The sequence below is a fragment of the Hyperolius riggenbachi genome, chromosome 9 (genome assembly GCF_040937935.1).
Source record: "Hyperolius riggenbachi isolate aHypRig1 chromosome 9, aHypRig1.pri, whole genome shotgun sequence".
NCBI lineage: Eukaryota > Metazoa > Chordata > Amphibia > Anura > Hyperoliidae > Hyperolius > Hyperolius riggenbachi.
The window spans coordinates 260,012,641-260,037,861 of NC_090654.1; the positions used below are offsets into that span (position 1 = coordinate 260,012,641).

The window sequence follows — 25,221 nt, forward strand, 5'->3', positions numbered from 1 at the left end:
GGCGCATGGATTGGTAAGGAGTTCAGCTGCACTGTAGCCAAACTTATACAGCAGATCCTAAGAGGAGTTAAGGTAGCAGGGACAAAATGTAGTGAGTGTGGTTATTGTTAGGAGTGGAGAGGGGGGAGATTAATTTTATGAGTGGAGAGGGGGGAGATTAGTGTTAGGAGTGGAGAGGGGGGAGGTTAGCATTAGGAGTGGAGAGGGGGAAGGTTAATGTTATGAGTGGAGAGGGGGGAGATTAATGTTAGGAGTGGAGAAAGGGGTGGTTAGTGTTATGATTGGAAAGGAGGGAGGTTGGTGTTAGGAGGGGAGAGGGGGGAGGTTAGTGTTAGGAGTGGAGACGGGGACGTTAATGTTAGGAGTGGAGAGGGGGACGTTAATGTTAGGAGTGGAGAGGGGGACGTTAATGTTAGGAGTGGAGAGGGGGGAGATTAATGTTAGGAGTGGAGAAGGGGGTGGTTAGTGTTATGAGTGGAAAGGAAGGAGGTTAGTGTTAGGAGGGGAGAGGGGAAGGTTAGTGTTAGGAGTGGAGAGGGAAAGGTTAGTGTTAGGAGTGGAGGGGGGGGGGGGACATTAATGTTATGAGTGGAGAGGGGGGAGATTAATGTTAGGAGTGGAGAAGGGGGAGGTTCGTGTTATGAGTGGAAAGGAAGGAGGTTAGTGTTAGGAGTGGAGAGGGAAAGGTTAGTGTTAGGAGTGGAGGGGGGGATGTTAATGCTATGAGTAGAGAGGGGGGGAGATTAATGTTAGGAGTGGAGAAGGGGAAGGTTAGTGTTATGAGTGGAAAGGAGGGAGTATTTCTGAGGGCTTCTGGGAGCAGCAAATTTGAATGGGGGACAGCACTGGAACAACTCCCCGAGAGAGGAACGGGAGATAGACTTAGTTTGGACAAATAAGTGGAATATGTCACATAGTGTCACATAGTGCAAGCAATAGCCATATGATGCAGGGATATATGGATCTGCGGAAGATGTCAGCGCTATATAAATACTAAATAATAATAATAACATTAACATCTGTAAATAAGCTTCATATCAATTCAGAGGATAGAAACAAATTTCAAGTACCGGTATCACAAACCAATTCCAGTAGAAGGTTACATACGGTGGGATGCGAAAGTTTGTGCAACCTTGTTAATCATCGTGATTTATCTGTATAAATCGTTGGTTGTTATGATAAAAAATGTCAGCTAACTATATCATATAGGAAACACACACAGTTATATTTGAGAAGTGAAATTAAGTTTATTGGATTTACAGAAAGTGTGCAATAATTGTTTAAACAAAATTAGGCAAGTGCATAAGTTTGGGCAACACAAAAAAGAAATGAAATCAATATTTAGTATATCCTCCTTTTGCAGAAATTACAGCCTCTAAACGCTTCCTGTAGGTTCCAATGAGAGTCTGGATTCTGGTTGAAGGTATTTTGAACCATTCCTATTTACAAATCATCTCTAGTTCATTTAGGTTTGATGGCTTCCGAGCATGGACAGCGCTCTTTAACTTACACAGCACAGATTTTCAATTATTTTCAGGTCTGGGGACTGAGATGGCCATTCCAGAATGTTGTACTTGTTGCTCTGCATGAATGCCTTAGTGGATTTTGAGCAGTGTTTACATTCGTTGTCTTGTTGAAAGATCCAGCCCCGGCGCAGCTTCAGCTTTGTCACTGATTCCTGGACATTGGTCTCCAGAATCTGCTGATACTGAGTGGAATCCTTGCATCCCTCAACTTTGACAAGATTCCAAGGCCCTGTACTGGCCACACAGCCCCACAGCATGATGGAACCACCACCATATTTTACTCTAGGTAGCATGTGTTTTTCTTAGAATGCTGTGTTCTTATTCCTCCATGCATAACGCTCCTTGTTATGCCCAAATAACTTGATTGTAGTTTCCAAAATGAAGCTGGCTTGTCCAAATGTGCTTTAGCATACCTCTAGTGGCTCTGTTTGTGCTGTGTGTGGAGAAAAGGCTTCCTCTGCATCACTCTCGCATACAGCATCTCCTTGTGTAAAGTGCGCCGAATGGTTGAATGATGCACAGTGACTCCATCTGCAGCAAGATGATGTTGTAGGTCTTTGGTGCTGGTCTGTGGGTTTACTCTGACTGTTTTCACCATTCGTCGCTTCTGTCTATCCAGGATTTTTTTTAGTCTGCCACTTCAAGCCTTAACTCGAACTGAGCCTGTGGTCTTCCATTTCCTCAATATGTTCCTAACTGTGGAAACAGACAGCTGAAATCTCTGAGACAGCTTTCTGTATCCTTTCCCTAAACCATGATGGTGAACTATCTTTGTCTTCAAGTCATTTGAGAGTTGTTTTGAGACCCCCATGTTGCTACTCTTCAGAGACAATTCAAAGAGGAGCGAAACTTACAATTGACCCCCTTAAATACTCTTTCTCATAATTGGATTCACCTGTGTATGTAGGTCAGGGGTCACTGAGCTTACCAAGCCAATTTGAGTTCCAATAATTACTTCTGAAGGTTTTGGAATCAATAAAATGACAACAGTGCCCAAATGTATGCACCTGACTAATTTTATTTAAACAACTAGCTGATTGCCCGGCGTTGCCCGGGAATGTATTTGGCTAGTGTTGGCTCTGCCCACTTTTTCTAACCCTAACACACAATTACTCAATGACCAAGTTTGTGAGCTTTGCGGTCTTTGGAATCAATAATTTGCATTGAAATGAAAAAAATTCTGATTGGCTGTTTGTGGCTCCACCCCCTTTTCTGAATTTGAACCCCAGTCACCCAATGACCAACTGTAGCATGTTTGAGGCCTGTGCCATTAACAGTGCAAAAATGGCAGCAATTAAATATTCCCCTTGAGAAGCAATAGGTGAAGTTTGATTCACTTTTGTTTGCTCCACCCACTTTTCTGAATATTAAACCCAGTCACCCAGTGACCAACTGTGCAAAGTTTGAGAGCCCTGCCATTAACAGTGTAAGAATGGCTGCAGTATACATTTTCCCAGTGAAATTTGTATTTGTCTGCGCCCACTAATGACCTGGAACTGCCTGCCCGTGTATGCATTTGACCGGTTTTGGCTCCGCCCACTTTTTCTAACCCTAACGCACAAACACTCAATGACCAAGTTTGTGAGCTTTGGCATCAATAATTTTTATATTCCCATAGAAATTAAACAAATCAGATTGGCTGTTTGTGGCTGCGCCCCTCTCCAACATTTGAATCCCAGTCACCCAATGACCAACTATAGCAAGTTTGAGGCATCTGCTATTACCAGTGTAATAATGGCAGCAATTTAAATATTCCCCTTGAAAATCAACAGGTGAATTTTGATTGGCTATGATAGGCTCCACCCACTTCCCTGAATATTTATCTCAGTCACCCAGTGACCATCTTGGCAAAGTTGGAGATCCCTGCCATTAACAGTGAAGAAGGGCTGCAGTTTACATTTTCCCAGTGAAATTTGTTTTTTGCTCCGCCCACTTTTTGTAACCTGGACACACAGTCACTCAATGACCATGTTTGTAAGCTTTGGGTCCTTGGCATCAATAATTTGTATTTTCCCAGTGAAATGAAACACATCTGATTGGCGGTTTGTGGCTCTATCCCAGGCATGGGCAAACTTGGCCCTCCAGCTGTTAAGGAACTACAAATGCCACAATGCATTTGCCTTTATGAGTGTGACTGTGGCTGTCAGACTCCTGCAATGCATTGTGGGACTTGTAGTTCCTCAACAGCTGGAGGGCCAAGTTTGCCCATGCCTGCTCTATCCCCTTTACTGAATTTGAACCCCAGTGACCCAATGACCAACTGTATCATGTTTGAGGCTTGTGCCATTAACAGTGCAAGAATGGCAGCAATTTTAATATTCCCCTTGAAAATCAACTGGTGAATTCTGATTGGCTTTTTTAGGCTCCACCCACTTATCTGTATAATAAGCTGTTTCATTAACAGTGCAAGAATGGCAGCAATGTAAATATTCCCCTTGAAAATCAAAAGATGAATTTTGATTGGCTGCTGTACGCTCCACCCACTTTCCTGAATATTAATCCTAGTCACCCAGTGGCCAACTGTGTCAAGTTTGAGAACCCTGCCAATAACAGAATGGCTGAAATCAATCTAACAAATATGATTGGCTGTTTGTGCCTCCACCCCCTTTAGTGAATTTGGTCCCCAGTCACCCAATTACTGACTGTATCAGGTTTAAGGCCTCTGCCATTAACAGTGTAAGAATGGTAGCAATGTAAATATTCCCCATGAAAATCAATAGGTGAATTTTGATTGGCTGTTGTAGGCTCCACCCACATTTCTGAATAATAATCCCAGGCACCCAGTGGCCAATTGTGTCAAGTTTGGGAACCCTGCCATGTAAAAAATTAAGTTTCTGGCACCGCCCACTTTTTGTAACCTTGACATATAGTCACTCAATTACCAAGTTTATCAGCTTTGGGGTCCTTGGTATTAATACTTTGTATATCTGATTGGCTATTTGTGGCTCCACCCCTTTCTGAATTTGAACCCCAGTCACCCAGTAACCAACTGTACCAGGGTTGAGGCATCTGCTATTAACAGTATAAGAATGGTAGCAGTTTAAATATTCCCTTTGAAAATCAAAAGTTGAATTTTTTGATTGGCTGTTGTAGGCTCCACCCACTTTCCAAAATCTTAATCTCATTCACCTAATGACCAACTGTGAAAAGTTTGACAACCCTGCCATTAACAGTGTAAGAATGGCTGCAGTTTATATTTTCCCAGTAAAATTTGTTTTTGGCTCCGCCCACTTTGTGTAACAGTTTATCCAGCAAAGAAATCTGATTGGCTGTTTGTGGCCCTGCCCCTTTAGTGAATTTGGACCCCAGTCACCCAATGACTGACTGCAGCAAGTCTAAAGCCTCTGCCATAAACAGTGTAAGAATGGCAGCAGTTTAAATATTCCCCTTTAAAAACGCAATAGGTGAATTTTGATTGGCTGTTGTAGGCTCCACCCACTTTCCTAAATCGTAATCTTATTCACCCAGTGACCAAGTGTGGCAAGTTTGAGAACCCTGCGATTAACAGTGTAAGAATGGCTGCAGTTTACATTTTCCCATTTAAAATGAATGGCTGAATTTTGATTGGCTGTTTTATGCTCCGCCCACTTTTCCTGGATTTGTAACCTCGGTCACCAAGTGACCAACTGTGCCAAGTGTGGGGACTCTGGCTTGATTACTGTGAGAATGGCAGCCTTTTACATTTTTTCCATTGACTTGAATGGGTGAAATCTGATTTGCTGTTTGTAGCTCCGCCCAGGTGTGCAGGGGGGCCACGAGACCCCCAGAACATATCATCCCAGGTAGTAAGGGATCTGTATACCAAGTTTCGTTCAAATCGGTCCAGCCGTTTTCGAGTGATCGCGGCACATACACACACACAGACACACACACACACACACACACACACATACATACATACATACGATTTTATATATATAGATTATTGTGCACTTTCTGTAAATCCAATAAACTTCATTTCACTTCTCAAATATCACTGTGTGTGTGTCCTATATTATATATTTAACTGACATTTTTTATCATAACAACCAACGATTTATACAGGAAAATTATGACGATTAACAAGGTTGCCCAAACTTTCACATCCCACTGTATATTGTCAGTATATAGATCTGTACATCAGTTCCAAGGCTTGAAAAGGGACAAAAGAATTTGGCACCAAAAGTAAAAGGAACAGCTAGTACCCCGTTTTTACAAAAAACTTTCAAAGTGATACAAAGGGCTCATTCCCACTAGGCAACACATGCATGAACACAATTTCATACATGCATTGCAATTTACTAAATCGCATAGGTCGGCAGCTTCCATTCTATTAAAAAAAATGCATGACAATGAATACGTCATGTGCGATGATGTTCCCGGCTAAGTTACAACGCAGCACACGGGAATGCAAACTGTAGTGTGAATGGTAACATGAAAGTCTATAGACTTTCCTGCTACCTGCATTGCAGGCATTATGTGTGGTGCTGTCTGTGATGACTCACCGCACATAGTGTGAAGGAGCCCTAAAGCAATATCAATACTGCCATCAAAATAGTATCTTGAGCAATAACCCTTGCAGTTGAGCTGGGCCTTTTAACGCCTAACTTTACAGCACAGCATAGAAAGCAAACATATCTCCACATTTAATGTTCAGATCAGAAGATACACTTTTTATCACAAAGGTGCAATTCATGGCGGCACGGACACATCCAGCCAGCACTAGGGGAAGGGGGAAAACAAGGGTGAATGAGGGAGAGAGGAGGAGTGGAGAGACTGAGATAGAGCAGAGAGCGTATCTGTATTGCAGTTCACATCACACAGAGGCTACTTGCCTGTAATGTGTCTCCTGTCCCTGCCAGCCTCTCACACAAGCTGCAGGCAGCCCTCCTGAAGTTTAGGGACTGTCAAAAACGTTTCAACTTGTGAAATACCTTATGTAGCTGTCCATATGCAGTCTTTACAATGGTTAAAGAGCTGAGTTTTCCCCACAAACCCTGCAGGAGGCAAGCCTCTGTATATTTACCAGCTTGCCCACTTCAGCGATTTCAGGGATTTTTTTTAAAGGTACAGGAGTCTCAAGGGGGTATTCCAGACATCGGTAACCCCCAGCTAAATGCGCTAGTGTGGAGATTAATGTTAGGAGTGGAGAGGTGGGAGAATAATATTAGGAGTGGAGGGGGGGGGGGAGGTTAGTGTTAGGAGGTGGGTAGTTAGTGTTATGAGTGGAGAAGGTGGAGGTTAGTGTTATGAGTGGAGAAGGGGATGGTTAGTGTTATGAGTGAAGAGGGGGGATGGAGTTGGAGTTTGGAGTGGAGGGGGGGGGGGGGGGTAGTGTTAGGAGTGAATAGGGGGGTGGTTAGTGTAAGGTGTAAATGGTGGTTAGTGTGAGGATAGAAGATGAAGTTTGTAGAGATATTACCGATATACTAATTATCAGTATTTTCTTGAGTCAACTTCCTTGTATCTACTGTAACTAAGTCTCTGACTCCTCATGGGGGTAGAGTCTCTGATCTATGCACATGTTCTATGATTGTTATGTTGGTGGTGGGCACACAGTCAGTCAGGGCATGCTGCTAATCGCAGGGTAATGTCAAACAGAATGGACACATGTAAAAGTTTGCTTTCATTTAACTTTGTTGTCAGCAACTAGTACCTCCACTGATCATTTCAGCCTGCAGGTAGGCTCACTTTTTCTTTATAAAACACTGACATGGAGCAGAAGTAAGTGAAGCCGAAGTAAACTGTCTCTCAAACTTAGAGGACTCATATCAAACCTTTTCTGCCGTTCATTGAGGAGATTCTCCTTGGATTCCTCTACTTGAGTAGCCAGGTGTTCTGTAGAGAGCCTGGAAATGAGATCACACTATGGTCACACAGGAAGTCCAGGAAACATGATTGTACACATACACCGTGGTCACACAGGAAGTCCAGGAAACATGATTGTACATATCCACCATGGTCACACAGGAAGTCCAGGAAACATGATAGTACACATACACCATGGTCACACAGGAAGTTCAGGAAACATGATAGTACACATACACCATGGTCACACAGGAAGTTCAGGAAACATGATAGTACACATACACCATGGTCACACAGGAAGTCCAGAAAACAAGATTGTACACATACACTATGATCACACAAGAAGTCCAGGAAACCTGATAGTACATATCCACCATGGTAACACAGGAAGTCCAGGAAACATGATAGTACACATACACCGTGGTCACACAGGAACTCCAGGAAACATGATTGTACACATAGAATGGAATGGCTCACCGCATGCTCTCCAACAGGTTCTCATAGTCCTGTTCCATTTCTGTCAGCTCCTTCCTGGTCTTGCCCAACACTTCCTGCTTCTCACTCAGAAGAGCCCTGGATTTATCAAGCCTTTAAAGAGGAACTCCAGTGAAAATAATGTAATAAAAAAGTACCTTATTTTTACAATAATTATGTATAAATGGTTTAGTCAGTGTTTTCCCATTGTAAAATCTTTCCTCTCCCTGATTTACATTCTGACATTTACCACATGGTGACATTATTACTGCTGGCAGGTGATGTCAGTGGGAGGAGATGCTGCTTGCTTTTTGGCAGTTGGACCCAGCTGTAAACAGCTGTTATTTCCCACAATTCAATGAGATTCCCAGACAGGAAACCATGGTCCTGACATCACACTGTGGGAGGGGTTTCACCACAATATCAGCCATACAGCGCCTCCTGATGATCTGTTTGTGAAAAGGGAAAGATTTCTCATGGGAAAGGGGGTATCAGCTACTGATTGGGATGAAGTTCAATTCTTGGTCACGGTTTCTCTTTAATATAAAACAATAAGTACTAATTCATGTTATTATAGTGATGTGATTAATCACTGGTCCCTCCCTACACTTCTCTTCTGGTGAGGGAACCTCATTCAACTTTTATATTACAAATCACTGGGGAGGATTTTCATGTTATGTATCAGTCAGGGCCAGATATGTACTTTTTACTGCCCAAGGCCACAGTCACCAGCCGCCCCCCTTCAGTATAGGTAGCGAGATGACCCCTCCCCCCTTCACTCCAGTATAGGTAACCAGGTGACCCCTCCCCCTCCCTCTAGTATAGGTAGCCTGATGACCCCCCCAGTATAGGTAGCCATATGACCCCTCCCCCCTTTCCCTCCAGTATAGATAGCTAGATGGCTCCCTTAATCCCTCCTTTTCCCACCCCCCTTTCAGTATAGGTAGCCAGCTCACCTTCACACCGCAGCAGCCATCAGTGTCACTCATTTCTCTGCTCTTCTCCAGTGCAGAAACTTCCTCTTCCTTTCCGTCTCCAATGCTGCCCAAGTCCATAGCCACCGGCCACAATACAACGTGCACAGAGAGCAAGGTGGCTGCTGCACAGGCGGCTAACAGCAGAGTACCGCGGTCAGGTGCTCGCCTGATCTCCCTGCATTGCAGAATTTGTAAGCTTGCAAATGCACCAGGTTAGCCTGCTGCTTTGGTGCCCTTGCTCCTGTGGTGCCCTAGGCCATGGCCTAAATCCAGCCCTAGTATCCGTACTAGAGATGGTCAGTGAAAGGCTTATAATTCTTGTTTGCATGCAAATTTTATGCAAATTGTATGCAGCCTCAAACAGACCAATCATTTAGCAGGATGTGACTATGGTCATCACTATGCAAGCCATTTTGTAACAGAATTTTATAAAGGCCCCTTGCACGCTTACACGCTGCGTCGCCCCACGTTACTTATTCGCACCCCTTCCCCACTGCAAGGGGGATGCACAGTTCATGTGGAGTGATGCAATGTGTTAAAAGTATCAAAATTGCTGCAATCCTGATGCAAAGTCTACAAAGTGCTACCGGATTATGCAGCAATGCAAGTCAATGGGTGACGCAGAAAGTGTGCACAATAGGAGTGCAGTGTAATGTGGGAATCCCAGTGATGTACTTCCTGCCTAGCAGGAAGTAGGTCTCTAGCCGTGGGGCGGGCCTATGCATATGACCCTGTCGCTGCACAGTGGTGCAGGGTCATACGCATTGCATAGCACACCTCAGGCTTGCATCCGGCCTTAATATTGTGTTTCCACTGCAGATTGCAGTTTCAAAGTTTTTTTTAGGAAACCTTTTGGAAACCATGGCAACAGTATAGGGCGAGCGAGGTGGGTGTCTGCCTGGGGTGCAGTGAGGGAGGTGGACGCAGTGAACACACAGGGACTAGGCTGCGGGAGGGGGGCCCGACTTCTCCCTCTCCTCGGGTGCCCCTCCATGCTCCTCCCTCCATTCAAGAGATTTACAGGCTCCATGCAAAGATCACGTGCCAGTGGGCTTGTCTGTCTGACGCTCACTACTTCCGCTAATCAGGATGTAGTGAGTGGCACCGCCTCCCTCACTCATCGCCCCTAGGAACTGTGCTGCCTAAGGCCTAGGCCTCTATGGCCTTTCCTGAAACTGGCCCTGCCAGTATCCTCACATGACCATAAGTGGAGTTCAGTAATAAATCCACTTAAGGTCTCCAGCCCAGGAGATTCTTACTACATGAGGCAGAAATCTATAATGAATAGAGAATCTTACTGCAGCGTTGTGTCCTTCTTCATGGCATGCTGCCTGTCCTCCTCCTCTGATGCATTCTGGTACTGCTGCTTCAGAGTTTTGTGCCTCTCTGCCTCTGTTTCCTGCTGCATCTCTGCTGCCTTCATGTCTTCATCCAACTTGTATCCAAAAATAAACACAACTGGGGTTAAAAGGAAAAGAATTCTGCTAAGCGCCTAGCAAACAAACTGATCACATAACACAACTAGGAAAAGTTTAGAAAGAGCTTCTAAGAAGTTAAAAAACCTTATGGATAACCATGGCCAATGCACTATTAATAGTCTGGATACTTTGGAAAAGTTTGGAAAATTATAAACAATGTGGTCACTGCTGCTGGTCAGAATGCGAAAGCTTTGGCATACAACATTTATATTGCGCTCTTCTCCTGGTGGACTCAAAGCGCTTGATCTGTAGCCACTAGGGTGCGCTCTATAGGCAGTAGCAGTGTTAGGGAGTCTTGCCCAAGGTCTCCTACTGAATAGGTGCTGGCTTATTGAACAGGAAGAGCCGAGATTTGAATCCAGGTCTCCTGTGTAAGAAGGGGCCTTAACCATTCAGCTATCCAGCCACTGTCACAGAGCTGTGCTTGAGATATTATCTGCATTGTCCATCCTTATAAGTAACTACCATTAGCATCTTGAGTTACGCAGTGACTGGACACTAGTGCGTTTGTTGTTCATTTCGGCTGATGACCTGCGGGCAGCCACTAGCAGTTCATGGCTTCTTGACTCCATCAAGGTGCATGTACTGTTTATAAGGTGGTAGTCACATTGATGGCCCTCCAACGTTTAACGTCTGTATGTGCCATTTGGAAAGCCAGTGACATCAGCAGGGTGACGGAGGTGAAGTTAAACTTAGGCATAGTAATAATTAGGATTGAGATAGGATCAATGGGTAGGGTAAACTTCACCTTGCTAGGCCAGCCCAGCCAGCAACACAAATCAGGACTAATGCGGCAGCATGCAAGACTGGGGCAGATACAGGGGCGTAACTAGACTTTACAGGGCCCTCCTGCAAAAATGATAGCATGGGGCCCCCTTGGTTGCCGAACCCCATGCAGGTCACGTGACTGAGAGTGGGCGAATGGCAGCAGAGAGTGTTCTGCTGTAAAGAAGCATCTGGAAGCAGGAAAAAAAATTACAAATGCTAGTGCACACGGTTTTTGTGAGCGAACAAGGACTTTTTTTTGCCAATCGGCTGTACTTGCGGTTGGAGTTGGACAGAGGGAGAAGGAGGGACCCCCAAAGTCTCCCGGCACCCCTGCGATGGAAGGAGTCGCAGGGGTGATTGCTACGCCCACAGGCAGATAATTCTCATACCACACAGGAACAGACGGTGGACACCTGCAGGAGAGGAAGAGGAGGATCCTGAGGGTCTCATGTGTCCCCCTGTACTGAGGAGGGCTCCACAGCATCATTGCTCTATGCATTGCACGTTGCACATGGAAGTGACAAGCCTGCAACTGCTGGCAATTTTGTATATTACAGTGCTCTCAGCAGGATCGGGCAGAGGCAGAGAGAGGCTCCAGCCTCAGGGCGCAGTGTAGGAGGGGGCGCACAAGTCAGTCAGCTATCATTCCTCTATTGTGATTGAAGCAGAGAGAAATAAGAAAAGGGGATACATGGCAGTGATTGCAAGCCTGATAACTAGAGGTGTGTGTGTGTGTGTGTGTGTGTGTGTGTGTGTGTGTGTGTGTGTGTTTGTTTAGGGCCCTGGGCTGCCTCTTAGTCTAATAGCAATCAGTGTGTGGCTGGGGTGGGAGGGATGGAGGGGCACTCTTTGGTGTCTCAGCCTTGGGTGCTGGAGGACCTTGTCTCAGCTCTGGCTCTCAGTACAGAGTTTTCAGGTTTATTTGGTCCACTGTAAAATATCCCTCTAGCTAGTTCCCCATAGCCTGTACTAGCAAACCTACAAATAGGATAAAAGCTCACTGTGAAGTCTTACTATAATATTCTGTATACAATACAGAAATGTCACACTGGTTGGAAACCTAATTTTGGCAGTAATTATTGATCGGTGACCTTCTCTTAAAGCCAGCGCTTTCATCTGATCAGAAAATCCCTTCAGAGGGGAGTCTGTGAAAGGCTTGCCTTCTCTTTGTTGTGCCTACAGGATTTCTACAAGTAACATCTTCTAAAAGTGTCAAGGTTACTGCAATGTAGAGGCGCCCCAATACAGGTCAAAAAACCGCTGCCATGCCCATGATGTATCCTTTGGATCCTCAAATAAACATTAAAAAGGATAAACCACAGCGCTAGGTGATAAAACTTTCAGGCACAAGCTAGATAATTTCTAGCTCCAGAGATCCCTCTTGCTGGTTGTCCAATCTGTGAGTGTAGACTCTGTGCACCAAGAAATAAAGAGGGATGCTCTCAGTGGAAAAAATCAAAAGACTTCTTCATTCCATAAAAGCAACCGCCAGTGTACAGCAAGTCTCACTTACATCTGGAGGGTCCTATGCCAACTAAGATCCTCTCTGGTACAATCGCTTTCCACCCCTGTGGTACTAAGCAGGATACTTGTGTTCTCTGCACAGCTTATGCCCGCTCTCGTCCCGACGAGTTTCGGCTTTCCGCCGTCATCAGTCATATTCTGGATCAGATTATTTCGATCGTTTTGTATGAAAACAGAGAAGCCAGTGGACCAAATTGATCCTGAATGGTCGCATTACTGATAGTTTCATTAAAGTGTAACTAAAGAGAAAAAAGTACCTAGAATGGGTTCTTACCTCAGTAGAGGTAAGCTTCTGGGTAACTCCGAGGCTTCCCTCATCGCCCTCCACCTCACCGACCGCTCCAACGCTGAGACCCCCTCCCGAAGCTTGTCGACAAGAGTTCATGTCAGCGCTGCGTAATATGTTGGCGCTTTATAAATACAACAAATAAATAAAAAAAATAAATGTACGGGAGCACGGCTGTGAACGTCTGAGGCTCCCAGTGTTGGATCGGTGGTCAGGAGGAGGACGTGTGAAGCATCCGGAGAATCCACTATACCGAGTTAAGTATCTCACTTTTCCTCTATGGTCCTCACAGGTTTGCTTTAAAAGGAACCCAAGGTGTGAAACCTATGGAGGCAGCCATATTTATTTCTTTTTAAACAATACCAGTTGCATGGAAGCCCTGCTGATCTTTCTGGCCAGTAGGGTCTAAATCCACACCTGAAACAAGCATGCAGCTAATCTTGTCAGATTTCAAATGTAATCAGGTAGCGTTCCAGGTCACAACAACAGGTCAACACCAAAAGGCACTCAGCAGTAACATTCCATATGGTATCACACTCACCCCGTCAGTTGACCACTGCTAGACTGGTCATCAATCGCTTGTGTGATATCCTGCACCGCCTGTGCTGTAGTTGCTCGTCCCTCTCCTCCACTTCAGCTCTTATTGTTTCCTCCACGTTGTATGCACCTCATGAAATAAAAGCTCACATAGTACAGCTCCATAAAACTTAAAATCTTTTAATGCTAAAAATTGCACTCACAAGTGTATGTTGGGTAAACAGCGTACAGAGTTTGTGAACGGGCTCTCGACCGTGCCTCCCGGACAGGCCGATAGGATAAACACGTCACCGCCGCTAGTTTCCCTCAACGTCCTGGATTCGGCGTTACCGATCTCCGCTCTTCCTGATCGTCTGATAGGCTCCACCCGACGCGTTTCGTCACTCCGCGTGACTCATCAGGGGCGTGGGAGGAACAGCCGGCGATTTAAACCTGACGTCTGATGGGCATGCCACGCCCCTGATGAGTCACGCGGAGTGACGAAACGCGTCGGGTGGAGCCTATCAGACGATCAGGAAGAGCGGAGATCGGTAACGCCGAATCCAGGACGTTGAGGGAAACTAGCAGCGGTGACGTGTTTATCCTATCGGCCTGTCCGGGAGGCACGGGGGAGAGCCCGTTCACAAACTCTGTACGCTGTTTACCCAACATACACTTGTGAGTGCAATTTTTAGCATTAAAAGATTTTAAGTTTTATGGAGCTGTACTATGTGAGCTTTTATTTCATGAGGTGCATACAACGTGGAGGAAACAATAAGAGCTGAAGTGGAGGAGAGGGACGAGCAACTACAGCACAGGCGGTGCAGGATATCACACAAGCGATTGATGACCAGTCTAGCAGTGGTCAACTGACGGGGTGAGTGTGATACCATATGGAATGTTACTGCTGAGTGCCTTTTGGTGTTGACCTGTTGTTGTGACCTGGAGCGCTACCTGATTACATTTGAATTTTGAACGAGGTGGAACTGACGCCTATCTGGAAGCGCAAACAGACTGTCATTACTAAATTGATTGAAATTAATTTTAATAAGGACTGTGATACAATTGTATGTGCTGGGGGGGTACATAGAATATATCCATTATATTGTGCGCTGTCATTAGAATCAGCAATCTTGTCAGATTTGTCATAGACCTCTGATCAGCATGCTTGTTCGGGGTCTATGGCTTAAAGGCGAACTGAAGAGAGAGGTATATGGAGGCTGCCATGTTTATTTCCTTTTAATCAATACCAGTTGCCTGGCAGCCCTGCAGATCCTCTGCCTCTAATACTATTAGCCATAGCCCCTGAACAAGCATGCAGCAGATCAGGTGTTTCAGACTTTAAAGTCAGATCTGACAAGACTAGCTGCATGCTTGTTTCTGGTGTTATTCAGATACTACTGCAGAGAAATAGACCAGCAGGGCTGCCAGGCAACTGGTATTGATTAAAAGGAAATAAATATGGCAGCCTCCGTATACCTCTTACTTCAGTTCCCCTTAAAAGTATTAGAGGCAGAGGATCAGCAGGACAGCCAGGCAATGTGCATTATTTAAAACAGGGCTGTGGAGTCGGTCCAAAAATCCACCGACTCCGACTCCTCAGTTTAGGATTCCTCCGACTCCTCTAATTTGCATATTACAATTTTGTTGATTAAAAGTATGTAACGTGAAATTCGTCTCTTAACTGCCAACGCTTAGGAATTTTACAAGACAACTGAAGTGAGAAGGATATGGAGACTACTATATTTATTCCCTTTAGACTAAAACTAGTCCTTGGTAAGAGTACTTGTAAAAGGTACAAACCGGAACAAAGAACATCTATCAGGCCCCAGGCAATGTAACTGTGGGTACATGTAAGAGTGATGTGCAGGTACTCTGCAGGGGAATGAGGAGATTCTTCCTCTATTACACCTTCTTCATGCACAATCTGAACATGGATCAGGCCCTAGGCAATGTAACTGTGGGTACATGTAAAAGTGATGTGCAGGTACTCTGCAGGAGAATGAGGAGATTCTTCCTCTATTACACATTCTTCATGTACAATCTGAACCAAGTTTATGGGTGATAGACAACACCTCTGTGTTCAATGTGCACAACATTCTCAGTGGATTCCCTGCAGCTCTGTGGGGAGTGCACACGTAGAGTATAGTACTACTGTGTAACAAAGTAAACCTGAGACAGATGAAATTAAAGTTTTGTACATATCTGGTACTTCCTCCAGCCCCCTTCAGGATAATCAGTCCCTCGCTGTCCTCTTCCGCCACCTGGATCTTCTGCTATTAATCCAGATACTTGAGCCAGTTTGGCGTAGTGCACATGCACACACTCCACCGCTACTACACCTGCACAGCACTATTACGCAGGTGCAGAACGCCCCTGGCTGGAGGAGCGGCACGTGGCTGGACTGTGCTGACTGGCTGAATTACCAGGACTCATAGCAGAAGATCCGGGTGGTGGAGGACAGCGAGGGACTGATTAGCCTGAAGGGGGCTGGAGGAAGCCCCAGGTATGCATAAAACTTTACTTTTCATCCGTCTCAGGTACCCTTTAATTTGTAGTCACCAAACCAAATTTTAACATCATATCAAATTATTTGATTTCATGAGCAAAGAGAGTGCATACATTTGCATAAATCAGAATCGACGCAGAATTATTTCCATCTCATTGACCATCTCTATTAGTGACACAGCTACATATCAGGCTTTATTCTTACAGCATAGATGTTATTTAGTATATATAAGAGATTCCTGTGCACACATCATATATACAGTCACAATCAGATATGTATATCTGACTTTAAAAATACGGGAACTGCTTTATTGAAGCAGCACAAGTAACTAATTTTGATTGGTTTATTTCATTTTTGTGGACTGAGCACAGCTATTACTGTATATATACTGTATATATACATTATTTTTAATGACTATTATGTGAGAAATAGAACATTTTATCATATTTTCTATTTTAATTACAGTTACAAATTCATTAGGAGTCGGTGCATTTTTTCCAGACTCCGACTCCAGGCACCCAAAATTGCTCCGACTCTGACTCCACGACTCCGACTCCACAGCCCTGATTTAAAAGGAAATAAACAGGTCAGCCTCCATATCCCTCCCACCTCGGGTTCCTTTTAAAGAACTGGTTATTCGGTGTGGCAGACTTTTTCATACATATGATCACAACCAATTTCAATACTGGGAATAGTTTAAATAAGTTAATGCTGTGGATCGATTAAATACAATCTTTTCTTTTGGTCTGAATGGTGTACATGGATGATACACATGGAAGAGGGGGCTGCACATGGAATGGGAGGGGCTGCAGTACATGGATGATACACATGGAAGTGGGGGCTGCACATGGAATGGGAGGGGCTGCTGTACATGGATGATACATATGGAAGAGGGGGCTGCACATGGAATGGGAGGGAGCTGCTGTACATGGATGATACACATGGAAGTGGGGGCTGCACATGGAATGGGAGGGGCTGCAGTACATGGATGATACACATGGAAGTGGGGGCTGCACATGGAATGGGAGGGGCTGCTGTACATGGATGATACACATGGAAGAGGGGGCTGCACATGGAATGGGAGAGGCTGCTGTACGTGAATGATACACATGGAAGATGGGACCGCACATGGAATGGGAGATCTGCTGTACATGGCTGATACACATGGAAGATGGGACCGCACATGACATGGAATGGGAGGGGCTGCTGTACATGGATGATACACATGGAAGAGGGGGCTGCACATGGAATGAGAGGGGCTGCTGTACATGGATGATACACATGGAAGAGGGGGCTGCACATGGAATGGGAGGGGCTGCTGTACATGGATGATACACATGGAAGAGGGGGCTGCACATGGAATGAGAGGGGCTGCTGTACATGGATGATACACATGGAAGATGGGACCACACATGACATGGAATGGGAGGGGTGCTGCTACACAAGAAAGGGAAAACATAACATACTTGGCCTAGGGGCACAAAAAGTATAAATTCAGCCTTGGCTAAATGACCTTACCGAAAATACGATTGTTTGCTAAAAATAGCACTGTTGATGGGCAACTTAAGTGGGATGCTTAGCCAATCAACTTAGTAGGAATTATAGGATGAAATTTAGTGCAGTCGGTCACTGTGTCAGATAATGGGACAAACTGTGTTTAAAGTGGACCTGAACTCAGACCACGTCTCTGCTCTAAAAGATACACAACAGCATAATAACCTTTAAACAAAAAAACCCAAAACATTTCTTTGCTACACCTGATACAAATCCTAAAATAAATCTGCACAGTTTCTACTTCCTGATTCATGGAAGCAGACATATTGTTTACAGCCTCATATTGTTTACAGCCTGTACTTTCAAATGGGCTTATCTGCTTACAGGGGCGTAACGAGACTTACAGGGCCCCCCTGCAAAAATAATAGCATGGGGGCTCCCTTTGTTCCTAAACCTCATGCAGGTCACATGATTGGGAACCAGCAAATGGCAGCAGAGAGTATTCTGCTGTTAAAGAGAACCCGAGGTGGGGTTCTGACAATGCTATCTACACACAGAGGCTGGGTCTGCCTATACAGCCCAGCCTCTGTTGCTATCCAGATCCCCCCTAAGTTCCCCCTGCGCTCTGCAATTCCCCATAAATCACAACCGAGCTGTGCAGGCTGTGTTTACATCTGTAGTGTCAGTCTGCTGCTCCCTCTGCCTCCTGCATAGCTCCGGTCCCTGTCCGTGTCCCTTCCCTCCAATCAGCGCGGAGGGAAGGGATGCAGGCGGGGACCGGAGCTATGCAGGAGGTGGGGGGGAGCAGCAGACTGACACTACAGAGGTAAACACAGCCCGCTGCGAGTCGACAGCGCGGCTGTGATTTATGGGGGATAGCAGAGCGCAGGGGTGGCTTAGGGGGGATTGGGATAGCAACAGAGGCTGGGCTATATAGCCGACCCAGCCTCTGTGTGCAGATAGCATTGTCAGAACCCCACCTCGGGTTCTCTTTAAGCAGCGGCTGGAAGCAGGAAAAAATGACCCACTCTCCTGCACATGGTTTTTGTAAGTGAACAGGGAGGTTTGTTTTGCTATGTGGCTGCACTTGTGGTTGGGGAGAGGAAGGAGGAGGCGCCCCCAAAGCCTCTGGGCCCCCCTGCGATGGTAGAGGTCACAGGGGTGATTGTTACGCCCATGTCTGCTTATCCGCCATAGGCAGTTATGTGACACGGGGAGATTAAATTACAACTAGTGATATCAGGCACAAATAAGGGGGAATTACACAGGCTAAACTCTCTAAATACATACAGGGTGAATTTATGTTATGTTTTCCTTGTGTCCTGTGTTAGAGTTCAGGTTGTTAGAGTTCAGGTCCACTTTAAAAAATTGCAAAGAAGATTTTGCTTCATGGACCTTACTACTGGAGAAAAAGCAATCCTCCATGCTGGAATTTCCTTACTGATTGCTAATGTGTTCACCACCAGTTAAGGCCACTGTGGAAAGTTTTCTGTGTCAGTTTCCATCTTCCTTTCATTGTTGTAGTTGTCTTCTCACTGTTTGGACTACTGCTGGATCTACTCAAAAATACAGTTGAAAAATGATGTCTGATGCACCCAAAATAGCCTCTTACCTTTGATATTTTTTCTTTTAACGAATCGCTTTGTTTAATAAAATCTTCTTTTTGATTAACCATACGCAGCTCCAGAATATCTCTGAAAAAAGAAATATTAATACCGTAATTTACGAGGTTCATTTTTTAACAAAGTACATCCTCCAATAAACTCTCACACAATAAAAGAAAAGAAAACTTGGTAGGAGTTGTTGATGAATGTAAAGTTTCGGGCGTGTCTTTTTGCAGGAATTTTTTTCCAGACTATGTGATGTAATGTTCATGTTCTCTATAGCTATGCAACATTCGTCAATTTATTTATATAGCGCCGACATATTACGCAGTAATGCTGTACAGAGTATATTGTCTTGTCACTAACTGTCCCTCAGAGGAACTCGCGATTTAATCCCTACCATAGTCATATGTCTATGTATGTATCGTGCAGTGCGTGTTTTATAGTCTAGGGCCAATTTAAAGGACCACTATCGCGAAAAAAGTAGGCAGTTAAAAAATGTGACAGATGACAGTTTTTGGGCCAGTCCATCTTTTTAAGGGGGATTCTCAGGGCTTTCTTTGTTTTCAACAGCATTTCCTGCACAACAGTTGCAAAATCTAACTGACATAATAGTGTGCAAGTGATTAGGGAGGCCGGCTGGTATCTTGCTATTTTGGCAGTTAAACTGCTGTTCAGGAAATGCTGTTGAAAACAAAGAAAGCCCTGAGAATCCCCCTTAAAAAGATGGACTGGCCCAAAAACTGTCATCTGTCACATTTTTTAACTGCCTACTTTTTTCGCGATAGTGGTCCTTTAAGGGGGAAGCCAATTAACCTATCTGCATGTTTTTTTGGGATGTGGGAGGAAACTGGAGTGCCCGGAGGAAACCCACACAGATGCGGGGAAAACATACAAACTCCATGCAGGTAGTGCCCTGGCTGGGATTCGACCCGGGGAACCAGCGCTGCAAGGAGAGAGCGCTTACCGCTACGCCACCATGCTGCTGTCAACGCACAAATGATGGTATCCGCTCATACTCGCTGTAAGGAAAGCATACTTGCTGTATGTTTTTTTCAGCGCAGAAAAAACGCATTAGAAGCCGAGCCAGATAATCCACAAGGTAATCCTAGGCAGCTCCCTAGGGGCCTGGAGAGAGTCTAGGGGCCCGGTGGATGCTGGCCCCCACCAAATCTTACTAAAAAAAGCCAGGTGATCACCAGCGGTGGGCAAAAACTGCTATACTAACTAGGGCCCCATTTCACCTTCATTCATTTCTGATTAGAAGGAAACAGTCCACTGATTATAAATGCTGGGGCGGAGGCGCCCCAATAGATGTGTAAAATGATTAAAAACAGTATAAAGTATCAAAGGCAAGAAACACTTACCTGAGTTGAGGACTTTAATAAGATACAAAAATAATTTATTGAAAATCAGTGGACAATGCGTTTCGCAGGCATCCACCAGCCTCATCAGGTCAATAAAAGGGTCTCAAGGTAAGAGTGAAATGGCTCAGGCCGCCTATGATTTTAAATGGGCCGACAACTCTGATACATTTTTCAGGTCTGCTGGAAATGGGCCTAAAAGCATCAGACAGGCACTCCACACACAGCACCCCTACAGAGACTTACATTTTGTTGGATAAATCTGTACACTGTTTATTCTGAAGGTCCAATTTATTTGTCAGAGAGCCATGGGAAGCTTGAAGAAGCAAGATCTTATTCTTCAGGGCCGATACAATCTATAGAACACAGGGAAAAGTATTTCTGATAAGAGACATATAGGGCCTGGTGCACAAAAGCTCGGTAATATTCCCATGCACAGACAGCGCACAGCAATAATAGCCTTACTTCCGGAAGTGTGTACCGTGAGTTACACACTGTACTCAAGTAGGACAACCATTGCTATGGTAACACGCGTTACTAACGAGCTTTGCCGCTAGCAAGGCTCATCACCATAGCAGCTATCATGTTTCTCGAGCTAATAGTGTAATGCGCTGTAAACGCTGCCGGAACTAAGGGTAATATTGCTGTGCAGACATAAAATTTAGCACAATCTAACCACCTTTTTGGTTGGTAAATCCTGTACATGTATTTATTTATGCAGATATGAACATCAAGCTAAAAAGACCAGCTGAAGAGAATAGAGGAAAATTTGCAGGGGCATAGCAATAGGGGGTGCAGAGGTTGCGACCGCATTGGGGCCCTTGGGCCAGAGGGGCCCTCCCTCAACTTCAGTATTAGCTCTCTATTGGTCCTGTGCTCATAATAATCACTTCTATAGATACTTTGAATAGTAGTAATCATTAACAAACTGTTCCCCATCCCCTTATGGCATCTCTGACACTATAGTTGTCATTGGCAAGTTTTGGTGCGCCGTATCAATTGTTATGTATAGAGTGCTTGGGGGGCCCCAATGTAAAACTTGCATCGGGGCCCACAGCTCCTTAGCTACGCCAATGGAAATTTGCTTCCAAAAATGGGATTATTGCCAGTTGGACAATACTGCAGAAGTAGGAGGAGCTATCTGCTAGATTTCTGCCTGAGCCAGACTTTTATGCAGCGTGTGTACCTAGCTTTAACGTTGTCCATTATCGACAAGGCCGGTTCTTTCATGAAGCAAGGGAAAACATTTGCCTCAGGCGCAGAGATTACAGGGGCAGCATGTTTGTTTGTACTTTGCATTTACACTTACAGCATGCAGTCATAGTAGGAGGAGAAGAGAGAGGAGAGCGAGCGAGGGGAAAAGGTCATCATTGGGGAAAAGCAGCTTGTTGTGCTGTGTGAGGAGTCTGACAGTGAGTGAGGAGGGGGGGAGGCAGGAAATCAGCAGTGTTTCATTTGACTTGCATAGCAGAAGGGAGGAGGTGGCACTGCTGTCCTGACTGAGGGGGAATGGAGTGGCTGAGGGAGAGCAGTTTGTTTGTCACAGACTCACAGCCAGCCAGCGTGCTATTGTGTTGAGCTGCAACATGTCATGTGAGAACATTAAATGAAGCAGAGTAAATTGCTGGGTGCTGTGCAATCATTCCAAATTAGGGGGGGCGCATCCTCATTATTTTGCCTCAGGCACCAAGAAGTCTAGAATCGGCCCTGATTATCGACCACTTACCTCATTCTCCCTGGTTATCTTTTCCTCCACATCAAACAGCGCTGACATCCGCTGGCTTAAGACAGCTGCCTTCTCCGCATTCCTGGCTTCCTGCGCTTCAGTCTTCTGCTTTGTTTCTAAAATCTGGAAAGCAGCATGGATAATATACATTCAGGAATATCTTACAGCCAATGCATTTGGTGTACAGTGTTTTCAGGTTGTTTTATGATTTTAGGCAAAATACTCATAAGCACGGATGATACGAACTGTTCGAAATCGAACAGTCCATGGGTAGCCTATTTCTGGGCTACTTCAGAGGTCATCAGTAACACACAGGTCATTATCTCTGGTGCATTGTCTTCTGGTTATCTCCTGCTGAGTAAAACAATGACTACCGTAATTGCTAGGCAGGTATATGGTTAGATAGATAATTTCCAACATGTTGGAAATTATCTATCTGGCAGGTAAATCCAATGCTCGGAATACACGGTTAGTTTCTTACTTATCAATCGAGCTGCTGATGGCTCGATTGATAATTTCCGACAGGTCCGATGACCCCGCTCGATCCCCGCCCACTTGATCCCCGCGGGCGGACAATGGGCAGAAAACGAGCGGAAGATAAGGAGCGCCCGCGGGAACGAGCGGGGATCGATCCAGGTGTCGGTGGGGATGCGCCGGGATCGAGCCAGCGGCTCCATCCAGCGCATAATCTATTCCGTGTATTCCCAGCATAATGCTGGGAATATACGGTACGATTCTGGCACTCGATTCCGCGCCTGATCGTTTTCGTGCTCGATTCTGTGGGCGATTCTCTTATCTTCCGCTCGATTCTCTTATCTTTTTCCATTGTCCCCCATGCAGAATCGAGCGCGGAAACGATCGGGTGGGAGATCGCACGTGTCGGAAATGATCAATCGAGCTAACTAAATGGCTCTACTTCGAGCCGTGTATTCCTAGCATAAGGGCCCGTTTCCACTAGCCACCGCGCGCGGCTGGGAGATGCGCGGCGGCACTTCCGGGTCTGTGGGAACACAGACGAATCCCAGAAGCCATGCCATGCACGGCTATGGGATTCGCTGCCCCCTTGTGAAAACTGTGGGCAATGCCGGCGAATCACTAGGGCAAGCGTTTGGCCGGCGACGCCATTATTTCCTATGGCAGAGTTTCCCCGAGCGATTTGCCTGCGGGGAAACTCTGCGGATTCGGCCCGGTTTCCGCATTAGTGGAAACGGGCCCTAACAGAAAATTGTATGGTAAACCTGTTCAGTAAAAAGTAGAAGTCTAACCAGCTGTGGAGGTCTCAGCAGCAAGCGGCATTCTGCTATGGTAATGCCCTCCTGCTTTTGGCCAGAGTTGTGATGATCACTTCTGGTATAAGTCGTCTGCCTAAAACATGACCAGCTCCTCTGCAAGTTGCTGCTTCTGTTGTACAAAGTAAAAGACATCCCTCGCATCACTTTAGATCTGTAGGACTCCACTAATCCCTCTGATTCACTGTATCAGTCTTTCACCTGTGTTTACAGGAAAACCTCTATGACTGTACCCTGCTCCTGCATCGCGTTTTTTTTATTTTCTGATGTCCTGTCAATACCAATGTGGTGAGTAGTTAGACAGGTTGGTTCCTCCTATTGGAGGATATATAGGGACCAGTTTTAGAAAAAAAAAAATAAAGGGGTTTACATATATTTTTGGGACACTATTTTTTGGCCTTTTAAAAAAAATTTTTTTAAGATGTTACAACCCTCTTAATTTTGCAAGTAAAATATCATAACAGATAATGACAAAAAGATACTGGTTTCCCCTTTTATTTTCGTGAAGGAAGACACCAGCGTGAGAGGTTTATGACACTCCGCCATACACACCTCAGCAATTAAGTTTTCTCTTTCCGCAGTGAACTGTTTCCTTTCAGTGACCATGTCCTCCGCCAAGTCCTCAGTCTTGTGCTGGTACTCAATCACCGCATCCTCCGCCTCCTTGCGTCTGTTGTGAGTCTGGTTCACCAGGATGCTTTGATGGGCCTTGTCTGCCATCTGCTGGTTGAGCAGATCAACTGCTTCTTGATGTTTATCCCACATCGATCTCCCTTGCTGGCTAAAGAACGCCAACAAGAATACATTATTATTTAGCATTTATATAGCGCCGACATCTTACGCAGCGCTGTGCAAAGTATATATAGTCTTGTCGCTTAACTGTCCCTCAGAGGAGCTCACAATCTAATCCCTACTATAGTCATAAAACTAATGTACAACATGTAATCTAATAACATTTTTACTTTAAATGAAAGGCAGGCATACACTACACAATATATTTAACAGATTAGACACTAGATTTGATATGACTATTGAACCTAAAAAAAAACCCATCAAAACTATATTTACAATTAGTATAATTATTGAGATATTGATTGAATATCATCTATGGATCAGATTTGCTCCTTTTTATAGCAGCAGTAGTGTAAGAGCAGCAGGTAGTGTGTGGCTGAGTTTCCCATAGATTTATACCAGCAGGTGAGGCAGTGAGATGGATATCAAGTTAGGTATACATGAGGTGGCGAACCTGAGATGAACCATGAAAAGGATTCCCACTTACCTGGGGCTTTCTCCAGCCCTCTGTAGTCCACCAGCTCCCTCACTATCCTCCCCGATCCCTTTCCTTTGTGCCGCTGTCAGCCCTGTAAAGTCCATGACTCAGCTCAGTCACAGACTACATGCAACCCTCGATCAGGCTCCCAAGCGCATGCGTATTTTTCTTAAGATTGTAACTACACTTACGCGCAGTAGAGGAGGCGCGTGGACTGAAACAGCACATGTACAGTGCCCCGCAACCCAGCAGACTTCACAGAAGCACAGCGGATTGGGCAGGAAGGACTGATGAGAGAGAGAGAGCTGATGGACTACAGAGGGCTGAAGGAATTCTTTTCATCAGTTCATCTCAGGTTTAACTACCTTACTAACTATCGCAAGGTGGCAGCCCCAGGATCGCCTAACACCGATTGGCGCCAAGTCCTGGAGCTACAGTTTAGCTGGGAACGCATGTGCGATCGTTCCCTGGCGATTCATGGGGGTCCGCTCCACTCCGTGATCAGCCTGCTAGCTGCAACCGCGGCTAGCAGGCTGTTAGTAAACGAAAGAGGAAAGAAATCCCCTTTGTTTACATTCGTACATCTATGCTATCTAGTGCAGTGCTGTACAAGGGACAGTCGGCTGTCC

At 45.2% G+C, this 25,221-nt stretch overlaps 1 protein-coding gene across 2 annotated transcripts in view; it reads right to left on the reverse strand.

Moving 5' to 3' along the window:
- Positions 1 to 25,221, reverse strand: part of CCDC175 (coiled-coil domain containing 175) — a 62,332-nt gene that overhangs the window by 29,667 nt on the left and 7,444 nt on the right. For both annotated transcript variants that reach the window (XM_068254419.1, XM_068254418.1), the window contains exons 5-11: positions 23,875 to 24,103; positions 22,034 to 22,156; positions 20,554 to 20,663; positions 18,952 to 19,033; positions 10,063 to 10,199; positions 7,791 to 7,901; positions 7,283 to 7,354 (exon numbers count right to left, since the gene is read on the reverse strand). In XM_068254419.1, the coding sequence (XP_068110520.1) occupies positions 7,283 to 7,354; positions 7,791 to 7,901; positions 10,063 to 10,199; positions 18,952 to 19,033; positions 20,554 to 20,663; positions 22,034 to 22,156; positions 23,875 to 24,103 (864 nt within the window). The remainder of the gene's footprint in view (positions 1 to 7,282; positions 7,355 to 7,790; positions 7,902 to 10,062; positions 10,200 to 18,951; positions 19,034 to 20,553; positions 20,664 to 22,033; positions 22,157 to 23,874; positions 24,104 to 25,221) is intronic.